This window comes from Entelurus aequoreus, linkage group LG25, assembly GCF_033978785.1.
Source record: "Entelurus aequoreus isolate RoL-2023_Sb linkage group LG25, RoL_Eaeq_v1.1, whole genome shotgun sequence".
Classification (NCBI taxonomy): domain Eukaryota; kingdom Metazoa; phylum Chordata; class Actinopteri; order Syngnathiformes; family Syngnathidae; genus Entelurus; species Entelurus aequoreus.
This window is the reverse complement of record NC_084755.1, coordinates 25,344,805-25,369,157: the sequence shown is the minus strand read 5'-3', so window position 1 is coordinate 25,369,157 and position 24,353 is coordinate 25,344,805. Positions and strand designations below refer to the sequence as shown.

Genomic DNA, 24,353 nt, shown 5'->3' with positions numbered 1-24,353 from the left:
AATTCCTAAATAAACTAAAAACCTCAATAATACAGTAATATTGTTCAGTATTGTGGCCACTGATTGGCTCAGCCTCAACAGCATTACTATATTGGGTTAAGAGTGCAAAGGTAACTAAAAGGGTGCTATTTCATGTCTAGAGAACTCACCTAATGTTGAAAAATTTAAATAGACTGTAGTAAACACGGTTTTGTACTAGCTATGATTCCTATTTTGTGTGTACGAAAGCATATTACAGAAATAGACGAGGGAATGAAAAATAGGTGATTTTGTGGCCCTTTGGATCTACCGTAGTAACACTTTGTGCCAATGTGACTACCTAAGTTCTTGCTGTGCAGCAGTAGAGTCCAGAGTGTCCTCCAGCTCAGTCTTGAGGGCCTCAAGCTCTTCACCCAGGTCCCGACGGTGTTTCTCGGCCTTGGTCCTGGCCTGTCGCTCAATCTCTAAGTCGTCCTGCAGATCAGAGAGCTGCGCTTCCATCTCTCTGATCTTTTTTTGAGCCAGATTCTTTTGTGCTGCTTCCTCCTCAATTCTAACAGATGAGAGCAAGAATGTGTTTAGGTCTAAGGCAATAGCCAAACCTTCAAATACCTACTGAATGATGGCAATACACACCTCAGTAGAGCAGCTTGAAGTTCCTCCTCCTTTTTGGCTAGCTGGGCACGGAGCTCCTTAACCTGGGCCTGCAGGTCAGCAATTTGGTCGTTTATTTCAGTGAAGTCTCCGTCAAGCTTGCGTCGGTTCTTCTCCAGCTCCTGGCGCTGCTTCTCCTCTCTGCGCAGTCGATCTGAGAGTGTTTTAAAACAACAGAGTTTGGTGGGGGGAACGGTGCCGGTGAAGTCCAATCGTACCCTCAAGGTCAGTGAGCATGGCTTCATGTTTGGTCTTGAGTTTCTGCAGACTCTTGGATTTCTCCTCCTCTTCTGTAAGGTTGGTAGTGTACTCCATTATTCTCTCCTCCAGCATCTTTTTCTCCTGAAGAACAAAGAGGGCAGATGGTAAAAAGTGAGAAAACATGTTTATTATATACACAAAAAGTCTATCCCAACCTTGTTAAGCTTGTTGTTTTGATCATCGAGAACCATCACATCCTCTTCAAACTTCTTTACTTTGGCCTCCATGGTGACCTTGTCTAGTTGGAGCTTTTGCCGAGCGGCCTCTTCTTCATCCAGTTGTTGCTCCAAATCCTATTGACAGGTATAGAAGAATTGCATATGCTGTCAAAGTCAAGACGTTAGCGAGAATTTCTTGCAACCCACGGTAATATTTTGCTGCAACTTCTTCTTCTCCCCAGTCAGCTGAGAAGCACGCTCATCCTCTTCCTCCACGCGGGCTTCCAGGTCGTGAAGGATCTCCTCCAGTTCCTGCTTTCTGGCGGCCAGACGAGCTCTCATCTCTTCAGCCTCGGCGCAGAGTTCCGTTTCTGCTTGAAGCTGCTCCTGCAGGGCCAGCTTTTCGGCAGCAATCTGCACAGAAGCAAAAAAAGATAGATAGATAGATAGTACTTTATTGATTCCTGACAGCGTACACATTTCAGAAGTGGGGTCTCAAGTTATTTACAATGTTGACTTTTAATGCTTCATTGTGTTTCATTGGAAACCATATCCAATTGTACTTACAATCCACAAAGTATGTGAAAATAAACATCGCAAAATGCCATAAATTCAGTCGGCCATTTAGAATACTGCGCTACGAATATTTTCCGCAATTTGCGTAGATTCTACGTCACTGTAGTAACACTTCTGCACTCTGACCATATTATTAGATCAGTCATACTGGAAATGTGCTGTTAATCAATCACGGTCCTTATGTAAGACAAGAACACGTGCTTGGCTTTTTTTAATGCATTTTAAATGGTAATAAATAGCAATTGAGTCATCTGATCAAGGGTCTTCCACGGCACTCATTATACTCTCTAAAACCATCCAGAAAGCGCCAACAATACCCTATTTACATGTCGTGACCTGAAAATTAACCAAATATCAGTGATGTTATTATAAGTGCTAACACAGACAGACTATTTTAGTGGCCTATTGATAGCAGTGAGCTAATACTAGCTTACGTTGCTATTGTTGACACACTCAGCTACTTCTGCTTGGTCTCAAACTTGCTAAAAGTAAATTCAAGATTATAATTCACGCATCTCTCACCTGCTACTAGACAAATGTGGCCATGGACCAACAGGCTGGTCCACATTCACATCCCCGGAGATGGCGAAAAAGACGTAGTAACGGCAAGTTTTTTTTTTTTAACCCTTCGTGAGGATTGTGATTGCTTCTTCATGATCAAGGGTGATGGGTCAAATGCAGAGAATAATTTTGCCACACCTAGTGTGTGTGACAATCATTGGTACTTTAACTTTAATCTAAACGGAATTATGTGAGCGTAGCGTCGGTCGCCATCCTAGCGAGAGTGGAAATATTACAGTAAGTGTTTGTTTTATTATGGCTAGTTTGTATGTTTAGCACCTAGCAATGCTGCTAATGCTACAGTGTTATGATAAAGCTGCAGCAGTTTAGCAGTCGGCTTCTAAAACGTATTGCTCATCCTCTTCATGTTTAAAAATATAAGGTTCTAGATCTGGTTTTCCCCAAGTAATCATTGTTGGCTCTCACAAAGTCTGCTTGATTAGCATTGTTGTTGATGGGGAATGGATCCTCCTCTACATCACATACATTACATTCCTTATTAACTCTCAAAATGGCTTGGAAATCTCCAGGAGATTGATCATATCTATTGGCAAACTTTGGAAGTAAATAATCTCAATGCAAATGTGGATTCAAGATTCTTTAGTTTCACCTGTTTATATTGGCCCTCTGTCTCCTGGAGCTGCTTTTGCATATACAGCTGTTTCTCCAACACTTTGTGGAGCTCTTCATCCTTGGCATGCATCTCCTCCTCCTGTCTGCTGACTTGAAGCAATGGCTTCACCTAAGGATGTAATAAAATTTTTGTGTTATTATGAAGCTCATGAAACAAGTATGGTGGTGAGGGGAAAAAAGGAGGACTGTTACCTTTGTGAAGAGTCTCCACCACTGCCAGTTTCGGAGTTTGAGATAAGCAGCACAGTTCCTCTGGATCACCTTCATAGCGGTCAGCTGCTGTTGTCGCTTGGCAAAAGCCCTGCAGATTGAAACAATTAGAACAAATGATAAATGATAAATGGGTTATACTTGTATAGCGCTTTTCTACCTTCAAGGTACTCAAAGCGCTTTGACAGTATTTCCACATTCACCCATTCACACACACATTCACACACTGATGGCGGGAGCTGCCATGCAAGGCGCTAACCAGCAGCCATCAGGAGCAAGGGTGAAGTGTCTTGCCCAAGGACACAACGGACGTGACTAGGATGGTAGAAGGTGGGGATTGAACCCCAGTAACCAGCAACCCTCCGATTGCTGGCACGGCCACTCTACCAACTTCGCCACGCCGTCCCTAATGAACACCTAATGAAAATATATGTACACACGACTAACTCAAGTGCAAAATTTGAATGGCACTGTCAGCAAAAAAAGATGATTCTGTACAGTTGAGTAGTTCACAGATGAAAAACCTGTCACTTCAACTTCATATTCCATTCAGCACTACAAATTGCCAATGACCGACGTGACATTATGACTTGGTTCTAAAAAACAAGAAAAAATAGGAGGATGGAGTGACTGACGCTGGTGAAAACAGATTTTTATGTAGCTATCGATTGGAGAGTGGGCAGTGTACCTAATTTTGTGACCGGCTGAATCTATAGTTTGTTTTTTTCGACCGTTTCTGGGAAAAAATAGTTGCGGTGATCTTCAAAGATAAATATTAAACACTACATTTTTTAAAGTTAAATTGATAGAGAATGGGGCGTGGTTTCATTTGCAATCTAGAAACACCTTGCAGACTGACTCAAAAAAGGGGTTGTAAATGTACGCAACATTTACACCAAATCATATCTAATACATATTATTTAGACTGCAAGAAAGTTATTTTTTTAAGTGTCCGCTTAATGTTATTGACAAGGGTAATTTTAAAGCAGAGCTCCATCGTGGTTTATTACCGTCACATTTCAAGATAGGACGGTCATGTCATTTCTCTTACCTGCGTGCCAAATAGCCTCTGCACCAAGCCTGGAAAGTGATGATGATGTCTGTGATTTTCATGTCCCTCTCCTCCTCCAGGTGAGCAAGAACTCCAGCTCGGAAGAAGACTTTACTTTGGCCAATCCGGTAAAGATTAGGGTCGAGCTCCAGACTTTTGATCTGAAAAGAAAAAGAGGCAAGCACATCAGAATTGTTCTGGGATGAAGCAGAAGATAAAAAGTCCTTACCATAAGCACGCAAGCCTGCTTTCCATCCATGAATCCTTTGGGGATGGCATTGGGAGTGAGGATTTCATACCTGGGTGAAGACATTTGCTTTGTTGGAATTGGTATATGCTGTATACACCTAAGGATGGGTACCGAATCGGATACTATCGGTTTCAAATGTGAACAGTACCCATCCCTAGTTACAGCAGGTTGTGGCAGACGGAGGTGGGAATCTTTGGCCACCTCACGATTCGATTAAAAATCGATTATTGATGCATATTGATGCAGTTTTTCCTTTCACTAAATAAGCCTTTATCACTTGAAACTTTAAAAAAACCAGTGCATTTGTAATAAGAAATCGTTGAATTAATTTCCACATTTATTAAATTCACACATACTAAATCATCTTTGATGCGCCTGAAAGAGTGGCAGCACATCACAGTAGCTCCTTTGACTTCCTTCATTTTACTTTATTTTTGGTTCCTTTCCATCCTTTGTAACTGATTTACTGTGTGGAACAATTTCCCTTGTGGATCAATAAATTTGATCCATAAGTCCAATTAAAAATGTCTGCAAAACTGGAATATAAGTGTCCTACAATAAAAAGGAGCTGGTCAGATCTCTCAGCCAAATTTTAGAACTGTCTGCATAACTTTACTTACCTTAAATAAATCGATTATCAGTTGGCATTTACTAATAATTTTATAATCGTCCATGTCCGAATTGCGATGTATGTAAACATGGATTTCTTCCTTCACCTCATAATGTTTGGTTACCTCTGTCTGAACTCCTGGAAGACAATGCGGTTGGGGAAGCCCTGTCTGCAGATACGGATCCCCTCTAGGACACCATTACATCTGAGCTGGTCCAGAACCAATTGGGGATCCAGTTTTCCTGCCTAGAGGTGGAGAAATAAAACAAGGATGTTCCTAGATCTGATGGTGAGATATGTTTAGATCAGTTACTCCCATACCTTTTTCTCATGGTTGGGGATGATGCAGCGGACAAAGTTGGGGTTTGTGTTCCTCAGTGTGGCCATGAGCTTGGAAAGTTGCTCTTTGTAGAGCTGGCCCACAGTGCGGAACATGCCCTTGCGAGTCTTGAAAGCACCTGGCATCTCGGACATGCCGGACACCTTGTCCAGACCCACAATGCGGTCCACTACACAGAGATTCTATCATTACTCAAAGTGCTCAGTTGCGTGTCCAACTCTCCACTTCCTCTTGATGGACAAGCACCAGGAGAAAGTCAATTGATTCAGAAACAAAAACACCACACAGGCGGGATGCAGACTGACAATAAAGAGGAGCAAAACCAAAAAGTGTAATCACAGAAAAATTGGGTGGGGAAAACAGTGCAGTGCGTGAATGTCAATTGTTCACACAGTGAAGTCTATGTTTGGTGTGCACACACACTTTGCAGGCTGCACTTGTTGTGATGACCCAACAAAATCAAAAACAGAAAAAACACCATGCAGTATATACCCATTTCTGCAGTACCCATGACCACCACCAGCAGTCCCAAACAAGGCTATTACATGGGAGAGGAAGAGGGAGAGTTCAATCACGTGGTTAAGCAGCACGATAAGTCACAGAAGCAGCTTGAACATTGCGAAAAATAAGGTTTGATCATTGAGGAGAAACGGCTGGAGCAACAACAAAGCTTTTTAATTGTGTTGTGGACAGTAGGGGACGGCAGGAAAAAGAAACGGTCACCTGAGTCAGAGTGTAGTATAGGAAAACGCTGATAAAAATAGGCTCTCTGAGAACTCTGTACCTCTGAGACCCAGCAAAGTGGGTCAAACACATACAAGATGGGGCCAAACAGAGGAAGAAATGATTGGGATTTGAAGAAAAGGGAAAACACAGAGGTACACATAACAGACAGTAAAGAGAAAGAAAAAGTCTTGAAACAAGGAGCTCAAATGAAACATTCCTGCACTGTACCCCTGAGAAACATAATCCAGGCTGTACATTAGGTAACATAACATGTAAGGTGGGACACTGTCTAGACAGATGTTTGGAATATAAAAGCTCATGTCCCACTGTATTTTTTATGATCTCAACTTTTTTCAAGGAGCCCATTCTAATTGAATGAAGATTGACTAGATGTCTTTATTTATTTATTTTTTTACTTACAAATGACCTTCTCAAATAATAGAGATAAGTCAATATCGATCACTTGCTTGTACATTTGCCAGAGAAATCAAGTAAATGGATGATAGTTGAAGGTTTTTAAACCCACAGCTATTTGTTGACATCCATTTTCTCTACATTTCGATTTAGATTCTTCTTTTTTTACGATATTTTATAACGAGAGAGCCGATGTGGAAATTGTATTGTATGTCTTGACTACAAAGGGAAAAATATTTGTGCATGTACAAAGGTTTTTTTAATCATTAATATCACTGTCAAATGGGTACATTTTCTTAGGTGCTGCGGTAGAACTAAGATTAATACGGCCATGCTCTTATTTTAAAACTTAGTTTGCACTGAAAAGGAAGTCACCGTGTGCACATTGATATGCTGTCTAGTAGCTGATGTCTTATGACGACTGTAATACCAATTACACATCTTGAACTAAACAGACCGATTCTTTATAGAAATGATCATCCACGGGTCTCAAATTGTATGTCAACATCCATCCATTTTCTATCGCTTGTCCCTTTTGGGGTCGCGGAGGGTGCTGGAGCCTATCTCAGCTGCATTTGGGCGGTAGGCGGGGTACACCTAAGACAAGTCGCCACCTCATCTCAATGTCAACCAAAAGTGGTTTATGTGGAACTTCAAAGTAATAACCTGAGACTTGATGAGTTGGCCGTAAAAAATGGGAGCCACTTGTACGGCATATATTTTCTATATACTGTCAAAATGTCACAGATGTGGGATTAGAATACTGGAATTTTACGGCTTCAATCAGCCTGCCAAAAAGGAGTCACATTTGTTCCTGGTTATGGGGGCTTAAAAAAATAAATACTTTTCATTCATTGTGATTCTAAATCGATTCTTAACTTTTGATAATAGATTTATCTTTGACACTTTTTTTCTGTAAATTTTTGGATTAAAAACATTGAACTACTATTTTTGATATTTTTAATTGATATTTTTCCTTTTTTGGAAGTATGTCTCTCCAATTTCTTTGTACAGTAAATGTCTATTATATTTAATGTGAAGCTGGGATTGGGTTAGTTTTCTTTTACTAGATTAACATTCTGTGAATAAAATGTTGAACATACATTATTTCAAAAGGTTTTTTAGGCCAACACTGCGCATACAAGTTGTACGTCAGCAGCCAATAGGAGCTTTTGTAACCTGTTTTGAAAAGGTTTTAATATCATATATAGGGCTGCAACAACTAATCGATTAAAATCGATTATACAAATAGTTGGCGATTAATTTAGTCATCGATTCGTTGGATCTATGTATGCGCAGAGGCTACTTTTTTTCTTATAAACCTTTATTTATAAACTGCAACATTTACAAACAGCTGAGAAACAATCAAAATAAGTATGGTGCTAGTATGCTGTTTTTTTCCAATAAAATACTGGAAAGGATAGAAATGTAGTTTGTCTCTTTTATCAGATTATTAATCGAAGTAATAATCGACAGATTAATCGATGATCAAATTAGTTGTTAGTTGCAGCCCTAATCATATATACGCCAAATATTATATTATGAGAATGGAATTATAACTCCAAGAATGGGAATCAGGTGCCCAAAGATTCCCACCTCTATTCCTGGGAGACCATTTTTTCCCCGAGACTCACCGTCCTTCCAAAGATCAGAGACAAACTTGTCTGTCGACTGGTTGAGCAGGGAGGCAACATTGTCGTTCAAAGGGTCCATGTTCTTCATCAGCCACTCATCCGCCTTATAGTCCACCTGCCGAGTAAGAAGAGACTACTGTCAAGATCATCTGCAAGTACCAGAACTTCTGTACTATAAACCGCTACTTTTTTACTACGCTTTGCACACTGCAGATTATAAAATGGTGAGGCTAATTTATGGATTTTTCTTCACAGACAGCTATAAAGCAAATAGTTTTCATTAAACACAAGCAAAGACACTTATATGGTGTTTTATTGTTTGTGCTATGGCGCCATCTTTTGGATGAGTTTGCTCACTGAATGTGCAACTGGGTGAATGCCTGCAAGTGTTTGCTGCCTTTTAAAGCTTTGAACCGGAAGTAGAAGTGCCGTTCTGTCTTCCAATCTTCCATGGTGTTTCTACTTGTATGGATTCTTCATTCAACACTCCAAGCCACGTTTGTAACTTTTACAATATAACTATAACAATTCTTACTCACTAAACTGTCCCATGTGTGATGTCTGTAGAGTGTTTTTATGCATATTTGTACGTGCCATCGTAATGTAATCAAGCTAGCGCAGTGTTTCCCATTAACTGCCAAGATACCTGTGGCGGTGGGGGCGTGGCTATGGGCGTGGTCACCATGACAGAGTAATTTGCATAATTTACTACAATGATATGATTTTCTCTAAAAAGGCTAAAAAAAAATATACTTACTAATTAATAATTACAGTTTTGTTTTAAACCTCCATCCATCCATCCATCCATTTTACAATATAATTACAACACTTTATGTACATATTTATATACAGATTTTAACAAGTTATTCACTGAAATATATTTATTAATTGTGGTTCTTACAAAAAATATATCTTATAAAAATATAAAAGCTAAAATGTCTCTTAAAGCTCTGCCCCTTTAATTAGTGCATATTAAATAATTAAACTTTAGCCTACTACTACAACCATATTATTTACCAGCAACATAAAGTGAAACAGAGGCACAGAGGTGTCCTGCCACAGTCAGTAACAAATAACAGAAAACAGTAGTGGTGGTAGATAGACACAAAGCTTCCTCAAACATCTGATCCACTGAACAAAGAGCTCCAAAAATCTTGATCCTACACTTCTCTTTTGTAAAGTAAATCTGAACAGCTGATATGGGCATCTACATCAACTATATGATTTGCCTGAGAAGCTGAACAGGACTAAAAAAAAAAAAAAAAAAAATACTTTTTTTTTTTTTTTTTTTGTGGTGGCCTTAATTCTTTCGTGGCGGGCCGCCACAAATAAATGAATGTGTGGGAAACACTGTAGCGTCTAAAGCATTAGCTAAAATGCTAACACGTTTACGAGTGTTAGTTTAATTAACTTACAACGGCATGGCGAATTTGGTAGAGTGGCCGTGCCAGCAATCGGAGGGTTGCTGGTTACTGGGGTTCAATCCCCACCTTCTACCATCTTAGTCACGTCCGTTGTGTCCTTGGGCAAGACACTTCACCCTTGCTCCTGATGGGTGCTGGTTAGCGCCATCAGTGTGTGAATGTGTGAATGTGGAAATACTGTCAAAGCGCTTTGAGTACCTTGAAGGTAGAAAAGCGCTATACAAGTATAACCCATTTATCATTATTTATATTTATCATTCTTATTGTAATGTTTCAGTTTCGTACATTCCTCAGTAAATTCACAAAAAAATCACCGTGTTTAGCTCAGACCTGGGCATTCTGCGGCCCACGGCCACGGACGCTTTGTGCGTCCCTGTCCGGCGCGCGTGAGGCCAATCATAAATTACAAAATACATTTTAAAAAGTATCTATGTCGAGTGTGCAATACAACGGTGCTGCTTTTGTTTTGAAAAGCGTAATTTGTATTACTTCCGTGTGGACGTATGCGCGTGCGTGATTGTGAGTGAATGTGAACAGCGGCAATCACAAATTACAAAATAAAGTTTAAAAAACATCTATGTCGTGCGCGCAATACATCTGTGCTACTTTTATTTTGAAAAGTGTTATTTATGGGCGTATGTCCGTGTGTAACCTGTGAGTGAAGGTGCACAGCGACAAGTGATGCACGGTTTACACCAGAGACGCTAAAAAGAGAAAAGTTGATGACGAATGCCATGTTTTCAACAAGACATGGACTGCCAAGTATTTCTTTACAGAAAATAAAGGTAAAGCCGTGTGCTTAATGTGTGGTACACAGGTTGCTGTGTTTAAAGAACATAATTACAATCGCCACTACATGACGAAGCACAAGGAAAAATACCGGAATCTGTCTGATGAAGAGCGCGCAAGGGAGGCTGATGCGTTGATGGTAAAACTGCAAACCCAACAAGGACTTTTTGCCATATTTCACACCCCCAGAGATGCAGCTGTCAGGACAAGTTTCGTAATTTCTCACAAAATAGCCAGAAAAAGTAAGGCGTTTTCTGACGGAGAGTTTATTAAGGAGTGCTTATTGGACTCTGTTGCGCTTATATGCCCGGAAATTTGGAGCTTCAGCTGAAGAACCGAACGGCCGACTGACTGTTTTTCGCTGGCTTTGGATGAGAGCTGTGATGTACGTGACACCGCCCAGCTGCTCATCTTCTTACGTGGGATAACTGCAGACTTTCAAATCACGGAAGAGCTGGCAGCCATGCAGTCAATTAAAAAGGGACAACCACAGGTAATGACTTGTTCACATAGGTAAATGCGTGTTTGGACATGTTAGAACTGAAATGGGACAAGCTGGCAGGTGTGACAACAGATGGTTGTCCAAATCTGACGGGGAAAAATGTTGGACTTTTAAAGAGGATGCAAGATAAACTTTAAATTAACCCTGTGCAGAAATTGACATTTTTGCATTGTATTATACATCAGGAAGTGTAGCGTAAGACAGTATTAAAAAATAAAACCATCAAAAGCAATCTGCTTTTGGTATAAAGTTAAGTTAGGTTAAATTAAAGTATTATCATTATTAATTATTATTATTTATCTTACAGTATATCAAAAATAATATTGAGCAAAATGTAATTGAAATATTGTCGATGTGGCCCTTCAGCAGTGTTCGGGTTGCTCATGCGGCCCCCGGTAAAAATTAATTGCCCACCCCTGGTTTAGCTGATTGGAGAGCTAGCTTGTGCAGCTAGTGGGTCCAAGACCATGACTTCTGTTTCGTTTGATCAGCCGTTTTACAGACATTGTTTGGAAACAAGGTATGTAAATAAACATTTATAAAATATTTTGTGTAAATAACTTCCATTATAGTCAGGTGTGGCTCATTTTTTTCCCCCTAAAATGTAGTGGGTGTGGCTCATTACCGGTTCGCTCTATAGTCAGGAAAATGCGGTATATGCTAGCACTGCTAACATTGTAAGTAACAGCAAGTAATGGTAAGAACACAGTCTGCTCACCTTGCCAGCATAATGGTAAATAGAGAAGTCGGCTTCATCCTTCAGTTTCTTGGGCTTAAAGAACTTGGGGTGTGTGCCCTGCTCCTGGAGCACTTTCTCCACAAAGCTCTTGTCTGTAGCCTTGGGAAACCAGCACTCTTCATCCAACAGAGCCAGAATACCAGGTGGGCTGGCCTGCACACAATGGTCAGAAATTAACAATTTGAAACGCCCGGACACGTCAAAAACGTTGCGCTTTGCCCAACTCACAGGTTTTTCAATGAGCTCTATGCAGGGCTGCAGGTCAAGGCCAAAGTCGATGAAGCTCCACTCGATGCCCTCCCTCTGGTACTCCTCCTGCTCCAGGATGAACATGGTGTGGTTGAAGAGCTGCTGCAGCTTCTCGTTGGTGTAGTTGATGCACAACTGCTCGAAAGAGTTCAGCTGGAAGAAAAATAATTGCAATGCCAATTAAAGCACAGCGGTACCTCAACTTAAGAGTGTTTTGAGATAACTCTTTAGTCAAAAAACCAAACCCCAAAACTCAAAATTGCGCTCTAGCGCCCCCTACGAAGAAAACACAGACAACACTGCCTCTAACTCCCAGTACGAATGTCGTAGAGACATGAAACAAAAACTTCTATGTAGGTCTGACTTAGACCTAGATTTCATACACTGACATCCTTCAGCAAAAATCAACAGGAAGTTGGCAATCACCCCTTCAAAACAAAAGTTTCATAAAAACACTAATTTTTGCCTCTTTGAGCTGTAATTTGACCCCCTTAAAATGCTTCAAAACTCACCAAACTTTACACACACATCAGGACTGGCGAAAATTGCGATCTAATAAAAAAACCGAACCCCAAAATTTTAAATTGCGCTCTAGCGCCCCCTAGGAAGAAAACACAGGCACAACTGCTCCTAGGAAGAAAACTCAGACAAAACTGCCTGTAACTCCTGTAGGAATGTCTTAGAGACATGAAACAAAAACCTCTATGTAGGTCTCACTAAGACCTACATTTCATAGATTGACAACCCCCAGGAAAAATCAACAGGAACTTTGCAATCCCCCCTTCAAAACAAAATTTTTGTAAAAACCGGTCACCTTTCTTCAAACATTATCTCCTCTGAGCGCGTTTGTCGTTTCGGCTTCAAACTAGCACAGGAGAGAGATTGAACCATTCTGATTAAAAGCTGACGAAAGAGTTTTGAAAACTTCTCCGGTTTTGATTTTACGAGCCTTCAAAGAACAGCTGCGCTGATGCTGCTGCGCTGCTGTTGTGTCAAGATGGCTGCTTAAAAGCAGGAAGCACCAGCGTGAGCACACAATGCAGAGAAGGTAGGTAAACTATAGACAAAAGTATTGGGACACTAAGGACTAACACTGGACAAAAGTATTGGGACACTAAGGACTAACACTGGACAAAAGCATTGGGACACTAAGGACTAACACTGGACAAAAGCATTGGGACACTAAGGACTAACACTAGACAAAAGTATTGGGACACCAAGGACTAACACTAGACAAAAGTATTGGGACACCTAGACAAAAGTATTGGGACACTAAGGACTAACACTGGACCAAAGTATTGGGACACCAAGGACTAACACTACACAAAAGTATTGGGACACCTAGACAAAAGTATTGGGACACCTAGACAAAAGTATTGGGACTAACACTGAACAAAAGTATTGGGACACTAAGGACTAACACTGGACAAAAGTATTGGGACACTAAGGACTAACACTAGACAAAAGTATTGGGACACTAAGGACTAACACTAGACAAAAGTATTGGGACACTTAGGACTTACACTGGACAAAAGTATTGGGACACTAAGGACTAACACTGGACAAAAGTATTGGGAAACTAAGGACTAACACTAGACAAAAGTATTGGGACACTTAGGACTAACACTAGACAAAAGTATTGGGACACTTAGGACTAACACTAGACAAAAGTATTGGGACACTTAGGACTACCGTTGGACAAAAGTATTGGGACACTTAGGACTTCCATTGGACAAGAGTATTGGGACACTTAGGACTACCACTGGACAAAAGTATTGGGACACTTAGGACTACCACTGGACAAAAGTATTGGGACACTTAAGACTACCACTGGACAAAAGTATTGGGACACTTAAGACTACCACTGGACAAAAGTATTGGGACACTTAAGACTACCACTGGACAAAAGTATTGGGACACTTAGGACTACCACTGGACAAAAGTATTGGGACACTTAGGACTACCACTGGACAAAAGTATTGGGACACTTAGGACTAACACTGGACAAAAGTATTGGGACACTTAGGACTAACACTGGACAAAAGTATTGGGACACTTAGGACTAACACTGGACAAAAGTATTGGGACACTTAGGACTAACACTGGACAAAAGTATTGGGACACTTAGGACTAACACTGGACAAAAGTATTGGGACACTTAGGACTAACACTGGACAAAAGTATTGGGACACTTAGGACTAACACTGGACAAAAGTATTGGGACACTTAGGACTAACACTGGACAAAAGTATTGGGACACTTAGGACTAACACTGGACAAAAGTATTGGGACACTTAGGACTAACACTGGACAAAAGTATTGGGACACTTAGGACTAATAGACAAAAGTTTTTGGACACTTAGGACTAGCACCAGCCAAATATGCGGGCCCGACCAACGCTGCTTGCAGCTTTAATTATTATTATTATTATGTTTTTTTAAATTGGGCGGCATGGCTCGGTTTGTAAAGCGCCCGTGCTAGCAATTCAAGGGTTCCAAGTTCGGTTCTTGCTTCAGTCATCCGAGTCACTTTACCCACCTGCTCCCAGTGCCAACCATACTGGTTTAAATGTAGCTAAAATATGTATAATGGGTTTCACTATGTAAAGTGCTTCGAGTCACGAGAGAAAAAGCGCTACATAACTATAATTCACAAATCAGATTAATCGCATTTTGGAATTTGGATTAATCACAGGTGAAAACTCGCTTGTATAATTAAAATTTGCTGAAGAAAATACCCTAATATTTGTACACAAATGCAATTTTGTCAGAATGTCATCCAGGAACGTTTTACTTAGATGCATGCCATTTATGTGCACAAAGCTTCCTAACAGTTTTATCGAACATTCTTTGAAGCTGGCACACCAGCCGGAGTCTCCTCACTCATTTTTGTACGGGGATATGCATTGATCCGATCGAGGTTAAAGGGGAACTGCACTTTATGGAATTTTGTCTATTGTTCACAAACATGAGAAACACGACCACATATCTTTCAAAAACATTTTTTTTAGGATTTTGAAAATGATAAACTCTTGGAAGATACAGCTTAATGGGAGTCACCATTGTAGCCTTCAAAACCCTCCATCAACGTTTTATATACACACTGCAAGTATATACTGTATATAATGTAGTAACAGACACCTTCATAACAATTTGCAATATGTACAATATACACACTGCAAGTATAGATAGCTAGATAGATAGATAGATAAAGTAGTAACAGACACCTTCATAACAATATGTACAATCATTGATTTCTTCCGCACATTGATTTGTGTCCATAGCAACGCACTTCCGACTTCTGGCAACAAATGTGTGTTCCTACTTCCGGGAACAAACAAGTGTGTTTTCTATTCTTGGCAGACTTGGTAACAAACAACGAAAAGGAATATATTTGGACAAGTGAGGATTTACAACCTTATATTTTTTAAGCTGAATATACAGATGATGAACTGCTGCCTTTAGAAAGGGAGCATGTAGGAAGGGTGAGACGGAGCAGACGAAAGCTGAGAGTGAGGTGAAAATGTCAACTCCAACATAAATGGAGTGCTTACCCAAAATCAAGAGGAAAAAACATCCCCGGATAACTGGACCAAACGCACAACTGTCCATCGAGTGAGTCACTTTAATATTGATCATGATACGTCATGCGTGTTATTACAACTACAGTACATTCACTGTCTGACTAGCTGTGTACAAACAAAACAGGAAATAATACTTTACATTTACTGTAATATAATTGTTCATGTTTTTCACTCAGTTTAGTTCACTCAGTCCTATTGCATTACAAATTCAAATGCGTTTCATGCTGACGTAGAAGCTAGCTTATCTCCTTCTGTAGTTAGCTTTTATGGCTAATACCGAAGCATGCTGATGTGTTACTACGCTAGAAAAAAAGTGTTCCTCAGTATTTACTCTTACAATAACAATGTTGCTACAGCTTGGTTGTTATACAGGTTACAGAACGTAAATGAAGTATTGTTGGCGGTTTGTAAATTCATTTTTAAAGTGATTTAGAGGTAGAACTGATTGCTCCCATTTGCTGCATTGCTAGCCACCTAGAACAAGAAGAGTTTTAGAATTAGAATGAAAAAAACAAAAAACTTTTGTCTTCTTGTCTTTCATAATGATTGTGAACGATATGCAAAATTCCAAAAAAAGTGCAGTTCCTCTAAAGTTAAAGAGCTTGTACAATCAAGATAAATTGCATGATTAATTTAGGTGTGTTCATGTTTTATGCGATATGTTTTTTTGATTAATCACATGATTTTTAACAGCCCTAGTTTTTTTTTTTTTTTTTTTATTTTCCAAATATTTTTATTGAATTTTGCAGACAATACAGCATGATGAATCATGGCAACAGCAAGTTGGAGTATCTGCACATTTTTCAATAAGTAACATAATAAACCCCATCCCTTACCATACCCACCCACTTAATTCCCAAGGTAATTGTCGCCTAGTGCCCACAACAAATATAGACACACATGAATATATGCAAACTTAGCTTCAATCTAACAAACTATATTGAAGTAAATAAAGAGTAAATAAGGTGAAATAAATAGATAAATAATACCTAAGATATACAATAAAATATAACGTAAAAGTAAATAAACACAAGGAATGAGGGGGGGGGGGGGGGGGGGTCTTCAGCGGTCAGTTCTGTCTAAGTTGGGTTACCTGAATCGCTTGGGGTGATGTCAAGCTTGTCCCTAATAAGGTCCAGGAGGGGGCCCCAAGTTTTATGGAAAGATGCCACAGATCCTTTCTGCGAGAACCGAAGCTTCTCTAATTGCAGACACCGCAAGACATCTTGTATCCAATTGTTATGGCTCGGCGGAGACGCAAGCTTCCATTTAAAAAGAATTGTACGCCTAGCCAGCAGAGTCGTTAACGCAATGACATGACGAGCGGTTGCAGGTAAACCGTCCACCTGCGGAACGCCAAAAAGGGCAGTCAGCGGGCTGGGTGTTATTGTTCTATCAAGGGCCTGCCCGACAGTGTCAAAAATAGCCGACCAAAAACTTGAGAGTTTTGGGCACGTCCAGAACATATGCAAATGGTCAGCTGGGGATTGTCTACAGCGGTTACAAGCGTCGCTATGGTTGGGGTATATTTTAGCCAGTCTAGCATTAGTAAAATGTGCTTTATGTAGTATCTTACATTGTATTAGGCCATGCCTAGCGCATATAGATGATGAATGCACCAGCCTCAAAGCTTCTCTCCACCGCCCATCAGGTATAGGTGCCCCAAGGTCATGCTCCCAGGATTCTCTGGCAGGTGAAGTGTTGAGTGGATTCAGAAAGCAGATTTCATTATATATTACAGATATCAAACGTCGTTTGTCAGAGTCAAAGGAGAGAAACCGATCAATTTCTGCTTCTGGGGGGCGGTTGGGAAAATGGGGAAATTGTTTTTTAATAAAATGCCTTATTTGAAGGTATCGGAAGAAATGTGTATTAGGTATATTGTATCTTGTTGACAGAGAAGCGAACGAAGAGAACACTCCATCGTGGTACAGGTCGTTGAGGATTTTAAGGCCGTTAGTTGACCAGGTGCGAAACGCAGAATCAGAGCAGGCAGGGATAAAGGCGGGATTGTTCAAAATCGGAGCACCGCTGGAAGCTTTGTGCAGGCCATGATGTTTCCTAAATTGAGTCCAAATTTTAATAGTATTTTTAACAACTGGGTTTAGGGAGGTCCCCAATGAACATAAGGGTAGCTGTGAGCAAATCACCGCGTGCAGGGAACCATTAGACGATGCTACCTCTATATGAGCCCAAGGTGGACAGGCGGCTGGGGAGTCGCAGCGGACCCAGTACAGAAGTTTATTGATATTGCAGGCCCAAAAATAATTTCTAAAGTTTGGAAGTGCTAGACCACCCTCCGTCTTAGGGAGCTGTAGAATGGCTTTCCTAAGGCGGGCTGGCCTGTTTTGCCAAATGAAAGCAAGAAGTTGTTGATCAAGGCCAACAAAAAATGATTTGTTGAGACATATAGGGATGTGTTGAAAGAGATATAAAAATTTCGGAAGTAAAATCATTTTTATGAGGTTAGTGCGGCCAACCAGGGAGAGGGGGAGGGCAGCCCACCTGGACAAGTCCGATTTACATTTGTCTAACAGTGCTTGAAAGTTTTTACGAAACAGCTCTGTGGGAGAATTCGAGACAAACACGCCCAGATATTTAAAACCGTCCTCCGAGATCCTAAAGGGGAATTGTGAGCGCGGGAGTGACCTTGCCAAATTATTCACAAAAAATAGTTCGCTTTTCTGAATATTCAGTTTGTACCCTGACAAGCGACCGAACTGATCTAGAATCGATAGTATATGGGGAAGCGAGGACGATGGGTCCGAAACGAACAACAGAAGATCATCTGCATATAGGGAGAGCTTATGAACCCGACCGAAACGAGTGATACCCTTAAATTCCTCCGAATTCTTAAGCCAAATAGCAAGCGGTTCAATGGCTATATTAAACAGCAAGGGTGAAAGCGGACATCCCTGCCGGGTCCCACGCTGGAGAGGGAAGTAAGCTGAACGGATGCCGTTAGTATGTACGGAGGCAAGCGGAGTCTCGTACAGGACTCTAACCCAAGAAATAAATTTAGGATCAAAACCAAATTTCTCCATAATAAAAAATAAATAGCCCCACTCCACCCTATCGAACGCCTTCTCCGCATCCAGCGCCACCACAACCTCCGGAGTATCAGATGGCGGAGTGAGAACTATGTTCAACAATCTTCTGGTATTGAAGAATGGATGTCTCCCCAGCATGAAGCCTGTCTGATCGGCCGAAATTATTGAGGGCATCACGGTTTGAAGACGCGTAGAGAGAACTTTCGCCAGAATCTTACAGTCCACATTCAAGAGCGAGATCGGTCTGTAGTTACCACAAGAGGTAGCATCCCTGTCTTTCTTAAGAAGTAATGAAATGGAAGCCTCTGACAGAGTCCCTGGTAAGCGGCCGGCGTTGAAGGAATCATTGAACATTCTTGCTAAAATGGGGGATAACAGTAATGAGTAAGCCTTGTAAAATTCAACTGTGAAGCCATCAGGACCGGGCGACTTTCCATTTTGCATAGATCGAATTGCCTCCTGTATCTCTGACGAGGAAATGGGTCTACCCAGCTCCCTGGCAATGTTTACATCAATGCAAGGATATGTTAATGAATCGAGGGGGTTGGGGCAAATCGCGGAGATAGGACAACATTCAGAAGTGTATAATTTAGTGTAAAATTCAGAAAAACACTTATTAATATCAACTGGATCAGAAGTATAACTACCATCGGGTAGTTTAATTTTGGGAATCGACCGCGATGCGCAAGCAGCCCTGGCCCGTTGAGCTAAAAGTCGGCCGGCCTTGTCTCCATGTTCATAGAAGCATTGTTTGGATTGTCGCAGTTGTCTTTCTACTATGTGCGTCATAAGCAGGTCATGTTCCGAATGTAGCAGAATACGTTTTTTATACAGGGATGGAGATGGACAAACAGCGTATACATTGTCGAGGTCGAGGAGTTCTTTAGCAATTTCCGTCAGCCTAGCCCTCTCAGTCCTCCTCATCCTGGAAATATAAGCGATCACCTGTCCCCGGACAGTAGCCTTAAGTGCTTCCCACAAGATGCTATTTTCAATGTCAGGGGTGTCATTAAACTCAATATAGGTACGAATTTCTGTTTCAACAAAATCTTTGAACTTAATGTCCGAGAGCAAGTGAGAGCTGAACCTCCACATTGTGCGGCCGGTCACACCTTGCGGAAATTTAATGTCGACTGAGATTGGCGCGTGGTCAGAGACGGCTATCGGGTGGTAGTCACATGCGCTAATACAATGCAAGAGATTGTTATCTATTAAAAAGAAATCAATACGGGAAAACGAATGGTGAACGTGTGAGAAGAATGAAAATGCCTTCCCATGCGGGTTCCTGAATCTCCAGGGATCTGAAAGTCCTACTTGGTTTGCATAAGATGACACAGCCTCTGCTGCTTTGGATAGTGTATTTCGAGTATGGGAGGATCGATCAAGAATCGCATCCTGGACTAAGTTAAAATCCCCGCCTACGATTATGCGGTGGCTATCGACGTTGGGGATCCTAGCAAAAAGTCTTGTGAAAAAAGTGTCATCATCCCAGTTAGGTGCATACACAGAGACTAAAATTACGGGTTTGTTCTGTAACGTGCCCGAAACCACAACATAGCGACCTTCATTATCTTCTATAACGTCTGCTGGCTCAAACATAACACGCTTATGGATAATTATGGCTGAACCTCTAGCCCTAGCAGAAAATTTGGAATGGAATAAGTGGCTCATCCAAGACCTCTTAATACGTAGAATTTCTGATGTCTTCAGGTGTGTTTCTTGCAGAAACATAATGTCCCCTTTAAGATGCTGCAGCCGAGTTAAGACTTTACCAATTTTGACAGCGTTGTTCATGCCCTTGGTGTTCCAAGAGATGATACGCACTCCGCCACTCGTCATCCTACCAGCATCCGCCATCTATTAGACCCCAACAGTAAATCTGTGTGACACGCCTTAGACCCCACGGGGAGGGACGGGAGGGAGAGAGGGAAGACATAGCAGCAAAAAAAAAAAAATAATAACAAAATAGTACAAAACACCAAACTAGTAATGACAGAAAGACACATTTCAACAAACCCCAATAGATTAGAATGCAATTACCCTTACTACCCACCCTAAATAAGAACCTTATCTGAGCTCTCTCGCTCTTACTTAGCCTAACTTGACTAATGTTAACTTCCGGAGTCTCCTCCCTTACAGTAGCAGTAATGAACTCCATAAAGCGAAATAAGAATTTAAAGTGAGCCTACTATCATGAGACGCATCCCAACCTGAGTGTATAGTAATATAGGAAATATTAAACCGAAATAAACAAACAAGGCACATACCGAAATGTACAGTGCACTGCACCAATAGCTGTAGTGATGTTTTTTGGACCAAGGAGTGCCTCATAATGTGCATACGAATAACTAGTTCGGATTAAAACAAATTAGGATGCATAATCAAAATGTGTTACAAATAGCTTGGCCCCTCAGGAAAAAGAAGAAAGAACGCCCGGTACGGAGCGGAACAAACAAACAGACCAAAAATAGTTACGACCATCCATGTTGGAAATTATGTGACCACCGTTAGCCAGTGTGTAAATTGCAACACTCAAACATTGCTTCCTATTATGAACACACGTCTAAAATGGTGGTCAAGGTTTAGAACAGCAAAACAAACAAAGGCCCACAATGTCCACAGTGAATGTAAAGTTATCATAAGTCAGGCCTCTGAAAAAGTTGGAACTTACAGTCTTTATTCCAGGAGCTGCACAGTCCTGGTGCAAATTGTTGTCATGTCCAGACGTATTTTAGTGGTAAATAGCCATCCAAGCCCATCAGGTATCTTGCGTGCGGATTGATGTCAAGAAGTCCTCAGCCTCTGTAACCGATCCGAGTCTCTTCTTACCACCATCCTTCGTTACTATGACAAGCCTGGCCGGGAACAGTAATGCTGGTCGTAGGCCCATTTGGTAGAGCTTCGGCATCACATCGCGGTATTTTTGGCGTTGTTCCACCACTTCAGGTGCGTAGTCCTCGAAGATGGCGACGGGGTACCCTCGGTATTGTAGCTTGCCTCTCCTGGCCCTGGCCTCGCGGATAATTCTCTCCTTCACCTGGTACTTGTGTAGCCGTATCAGAACGGGCCTCGGTCTCTGGTCTGGCTTCGGCTTGCTAGCGAGTGTTCGATGAGCCCAGTCGCACTCCGGCGGTGATTCAAAGAAATCCTCGTCAAAAATCTCCTTCAGTAGTTCCGCAAAAAAGGTAGTTGGATGTGGCCCCTCCACGGACTCTGGTATGCCGACCACTCGGATGTTGTTTCGCCGACTCCGGGATTCGAGGTCGCTAACTTTAGCACGTAGCTTAGCCTCGATGTCCGTTAGCTTAGCACATGTTGCTTCCAGTGCTAGCAGGCGTTCGTCTTGCAAAGTAGCATTTTCTTCGAGTGAGGTAATTTTCTGAGAGTGTTCAGAGACCTTGGTGTGTACCTTATCAATCTTTGTCTCGAGTGTAGAAATTGCTGTCCTGAAGTCCGTGGAGAGGGCCTGGCGGTGTTCTTCCAGAAGCTTAGCTATAGCCGACATACTGACTTCACCGGCACCTCCGTCGGAAGAGCTAGGTCCGGCCCCGGTATCTCTGGCGTTCCGCTTCGTCGAGTGAGTTGGCATTTCTTGCCGGTTGCAACTCCGGAGTAATATATTCACCAGCTCGCTGGCTTTGTTTATGGAGTTTTAAAAGAGTGGCAATGTAAAAAGTTGTGGGAGGGAGACTCAACACGTGTCTACTCCATCTTGCCCAGACCGGAAGTCAACAGCCCTAGTTTTTATACAATATTTCTTATCTAAAAGTTTGTTAAAAGGACATTTGACATTTTAAAATTGTGCTGTTTTGGGGTTGCCAAGTACCATTTAAATTGATTTCATTTCAAGTCATTGATTTGATATACAATGTTCTGAGTCAAGAGCTTCGTCACAGAACCAATTAAACTCATAAGTTTGGGTACTACTGTATTATGTTTAGTACTAGTTTGACATACCTCAAAAATCTCAAAACCAGCGATGTCCAGGATGCCAATGAAGGAGGCTCCCTGTCTCTTGGTTTTGTCCAGAGCTTTGTTGATCCTCATGACTAACCAGCGGAACATCCTCTCGTATGTGGCTTTGGCCAAGGCCTCCACAGCAAATTCCGCCTGCTCTTGGGTCTGGGCCTTTTGGACATAGTCTCGACCCACTTTGATCCTGGGTGACAGGATGGCCCTGGTGAAATCGGTGACGTTCATCCCCATGAGGTGGCTGACCTTCTGGGCAGCTAAAGGATGGGTCAGGTGGAGAGAAGGTTTAAGAAGTTGGCAAAGTGAAGAAAATAATACATAGAACCATGAACACAATCTGTATAGTCATAAGGACTAAGTTTAGACCAAGAGTTGGGTACAATTTACTTGTGTTGTCGGGCATGGAGGCCTGGTCAGTGTGACGCTCCTTTTTGAAGGTCATGTTTCCAAGCTGCAACACTGAAGACACCACCTTCAACATGCCTGCACAAAAAACACTGCAGTGTTGGTAAAAGCAGGGCAAGTATCCAAGAACACATGTGGGTGGCCTCACCTATCTGCTCGTCCTCAGGAATGCTCATAATCCTCATGGCGTCCATGGTCTCTGCAAACAGGTCTTTGTCCTGCTGCCCCGGAATTGTGACGTTCCCGTTGGAAAGGAAACGGTAGTTGTTGTAGTTTTCCAGGAGGAGCTCCGCTAAAAAAAAATTACAGGATCGTTAGAAAAAATATTAGCAAGCGCCTTGTTAAGGGAAATTGTCTTTGAACTGATTAGTGTGGAACTTACAACGTAACTTATCTCCAGCTCCTGTGAGCAAGTAGTAGAATATATGGAACGTCCGTTCTTCTCTGGCCTGGCGAATGGCACGGGACTTCTCCAGCAAATCTAAATGGTCAGTCTGTCAAGGACAACTTTCAAACAATGGGCTCACAAAAAAACAGAGTAAACAAATACCGTATGTATTTTTAAAATATGATAATTGGGGGCCTTTATTTGGATTAATCATGATCAATATTAATTGTCTTCAAATTTTGTCAATGTGCTTCCTGGAGGTGCATTTAGGAACCCCGGAATTGTGAACATTACCATTACAAGACAATGCCTGTTTTCTGCACTTATGCTGGCTTTACTGATATAATTGCAACATTTTTAAGGCAATTTGCTGGCATATTGTATCAATTACTCAGACATGTTATACATTCTGTGTCATTGAAGTTGTTCAATTACTAGGGGGACTCAAATGAATAAAAATAAATAAAAAATAAAATAAAAAGAAAAAGAAAAAAGATTCACATCCTAAATTAAAATTTTTATTTGTTAATTCAAAAATACATTCATAATTTCCAAGAAGATTTATAAAAAAAAAAATAATTAAAAAAAAAAAGCTATACATATTTTCAGCACATTTTTTTGGATAAATTGACTTTTTTTTTAAATACATTCTTGGTTTTCCTTTTATTATTATTGCAATAATAAGTATTGCATTTGTACAGTATGCATTCTCAATTGCTTTGGTATTTCTATCCTAAGTATTATGAAGCTGGGGTTGGGTAGGAGTTGCTTTATTTTCTTGTATTAGATTGATGATTGAGATGATTGTAATTTTAAAAATACATTTATAAAAATATATATATATTTAGACCAACAGTGCATGTATAAGTGGTACGTCAGCAGCAAAAAGGATCTTTTGTAACCTGTATTGAAATGGTTTTATTATAACTTACATACCAAATCTTATATTACGAGAATAGTGTTGAATCAAGAACCGATTCAGAATCTAATCGTCACACCAAGATTTGGAATAGAATCGTGAAATTCCCACTTCTAAAAATTACTACTATGTTCAAATTGCATGTTACAAAAATTACGTATGAATAAAAAGGCCTTTTTTGTTGGAACAACATGTATGTTTTTTTGTTTAGGTAGTTACAAAAGTACTGCTTTGGCATTAGTATTGGTTAAAATGCATCCTTACTTATTATTTGTA

At 40.9% G+C, this 24,353-nt stretch overlaps 1 protein-coding gene across 2 annotated transcripts in view; it reads right to left on the bottom strand.

Annotated features, from left to right (window-relative positions):
* LOC133642685 (myosin-9-like) overlaps positions 1 to 24,353 on the bottom strand; it is an 82,880-nt gene that overhangs the window by 22,278 nt on the left and 36,249 nt on the right. For both annotated transcript variants that reach the window (XM_062037038.1, XM_062037039.1), the window contains 18 exons: positions 23,153 to 23,251; positions 22,919 to 23,062; positions 22,753 to 22,848; positions 22,351 to 22,622; positions 11,740 to 11,913; positions 11,491 to 11,664; positions 8,058 to 8,172; positions 5,265 to 5,452; positions 5,068 to 5,189; positions 4,313 to 4,382; positions 4,084 to 4,244; positions 3,015 to 3,123; positions 2,800 to 2,931; positions 1,260 to 1,466; positions 1,050 to 1,187; positions 852 to 975; positions 616 to 787; positions 320 to 532 (listed from right to left, as the gene is read on the bottom strand). In XM_062037038.1, coding sequence (XP_061893022.1) covers positions 320 to 532; positions 616 to 787; positions 852 to 975; positions 1,050 to 1,187; positions 1,260 to 1,466; positions 2,800 to 2,931; positions 3,015 to 3,123; positions 4,084 to 4,244; positions 4,313 to 4,382; positions 5,068 to 5,189; positions 5,265 to 5,452; positions 8,058 to 8,172; positions 11,491 to 11,664; positions 11,740 to 11,913; positions 22,351 to 22,622; positions 22,753 to 22,848; positions 22,919 to 23,062; positions 23,153 to 23,251 — 2,710 coding nt within the window. The remainder of the gene's footprint in view (positions 1 to 319; positions 533 to 615; positions 788 to 851; positions 976 to 1,049; positions 1,188 to 1,259; positions 1,467 to 2,799; positions 2,932 to 3,014; positions 3,124 to 4,083; positions 4,245 to 4,312; positions 4,383 to 5,067; positions 5,190 to 5,264; positions 5,453 to 8,057; positions 8,173 to 11,490; positions 11,665 to 11,739; positions 11,914 to 22,350; positions 22,623 to 22,752; positions 22,849 to 22,918; positions 23,063 to 23,152; positions 23,252 to 24,353) is intronic.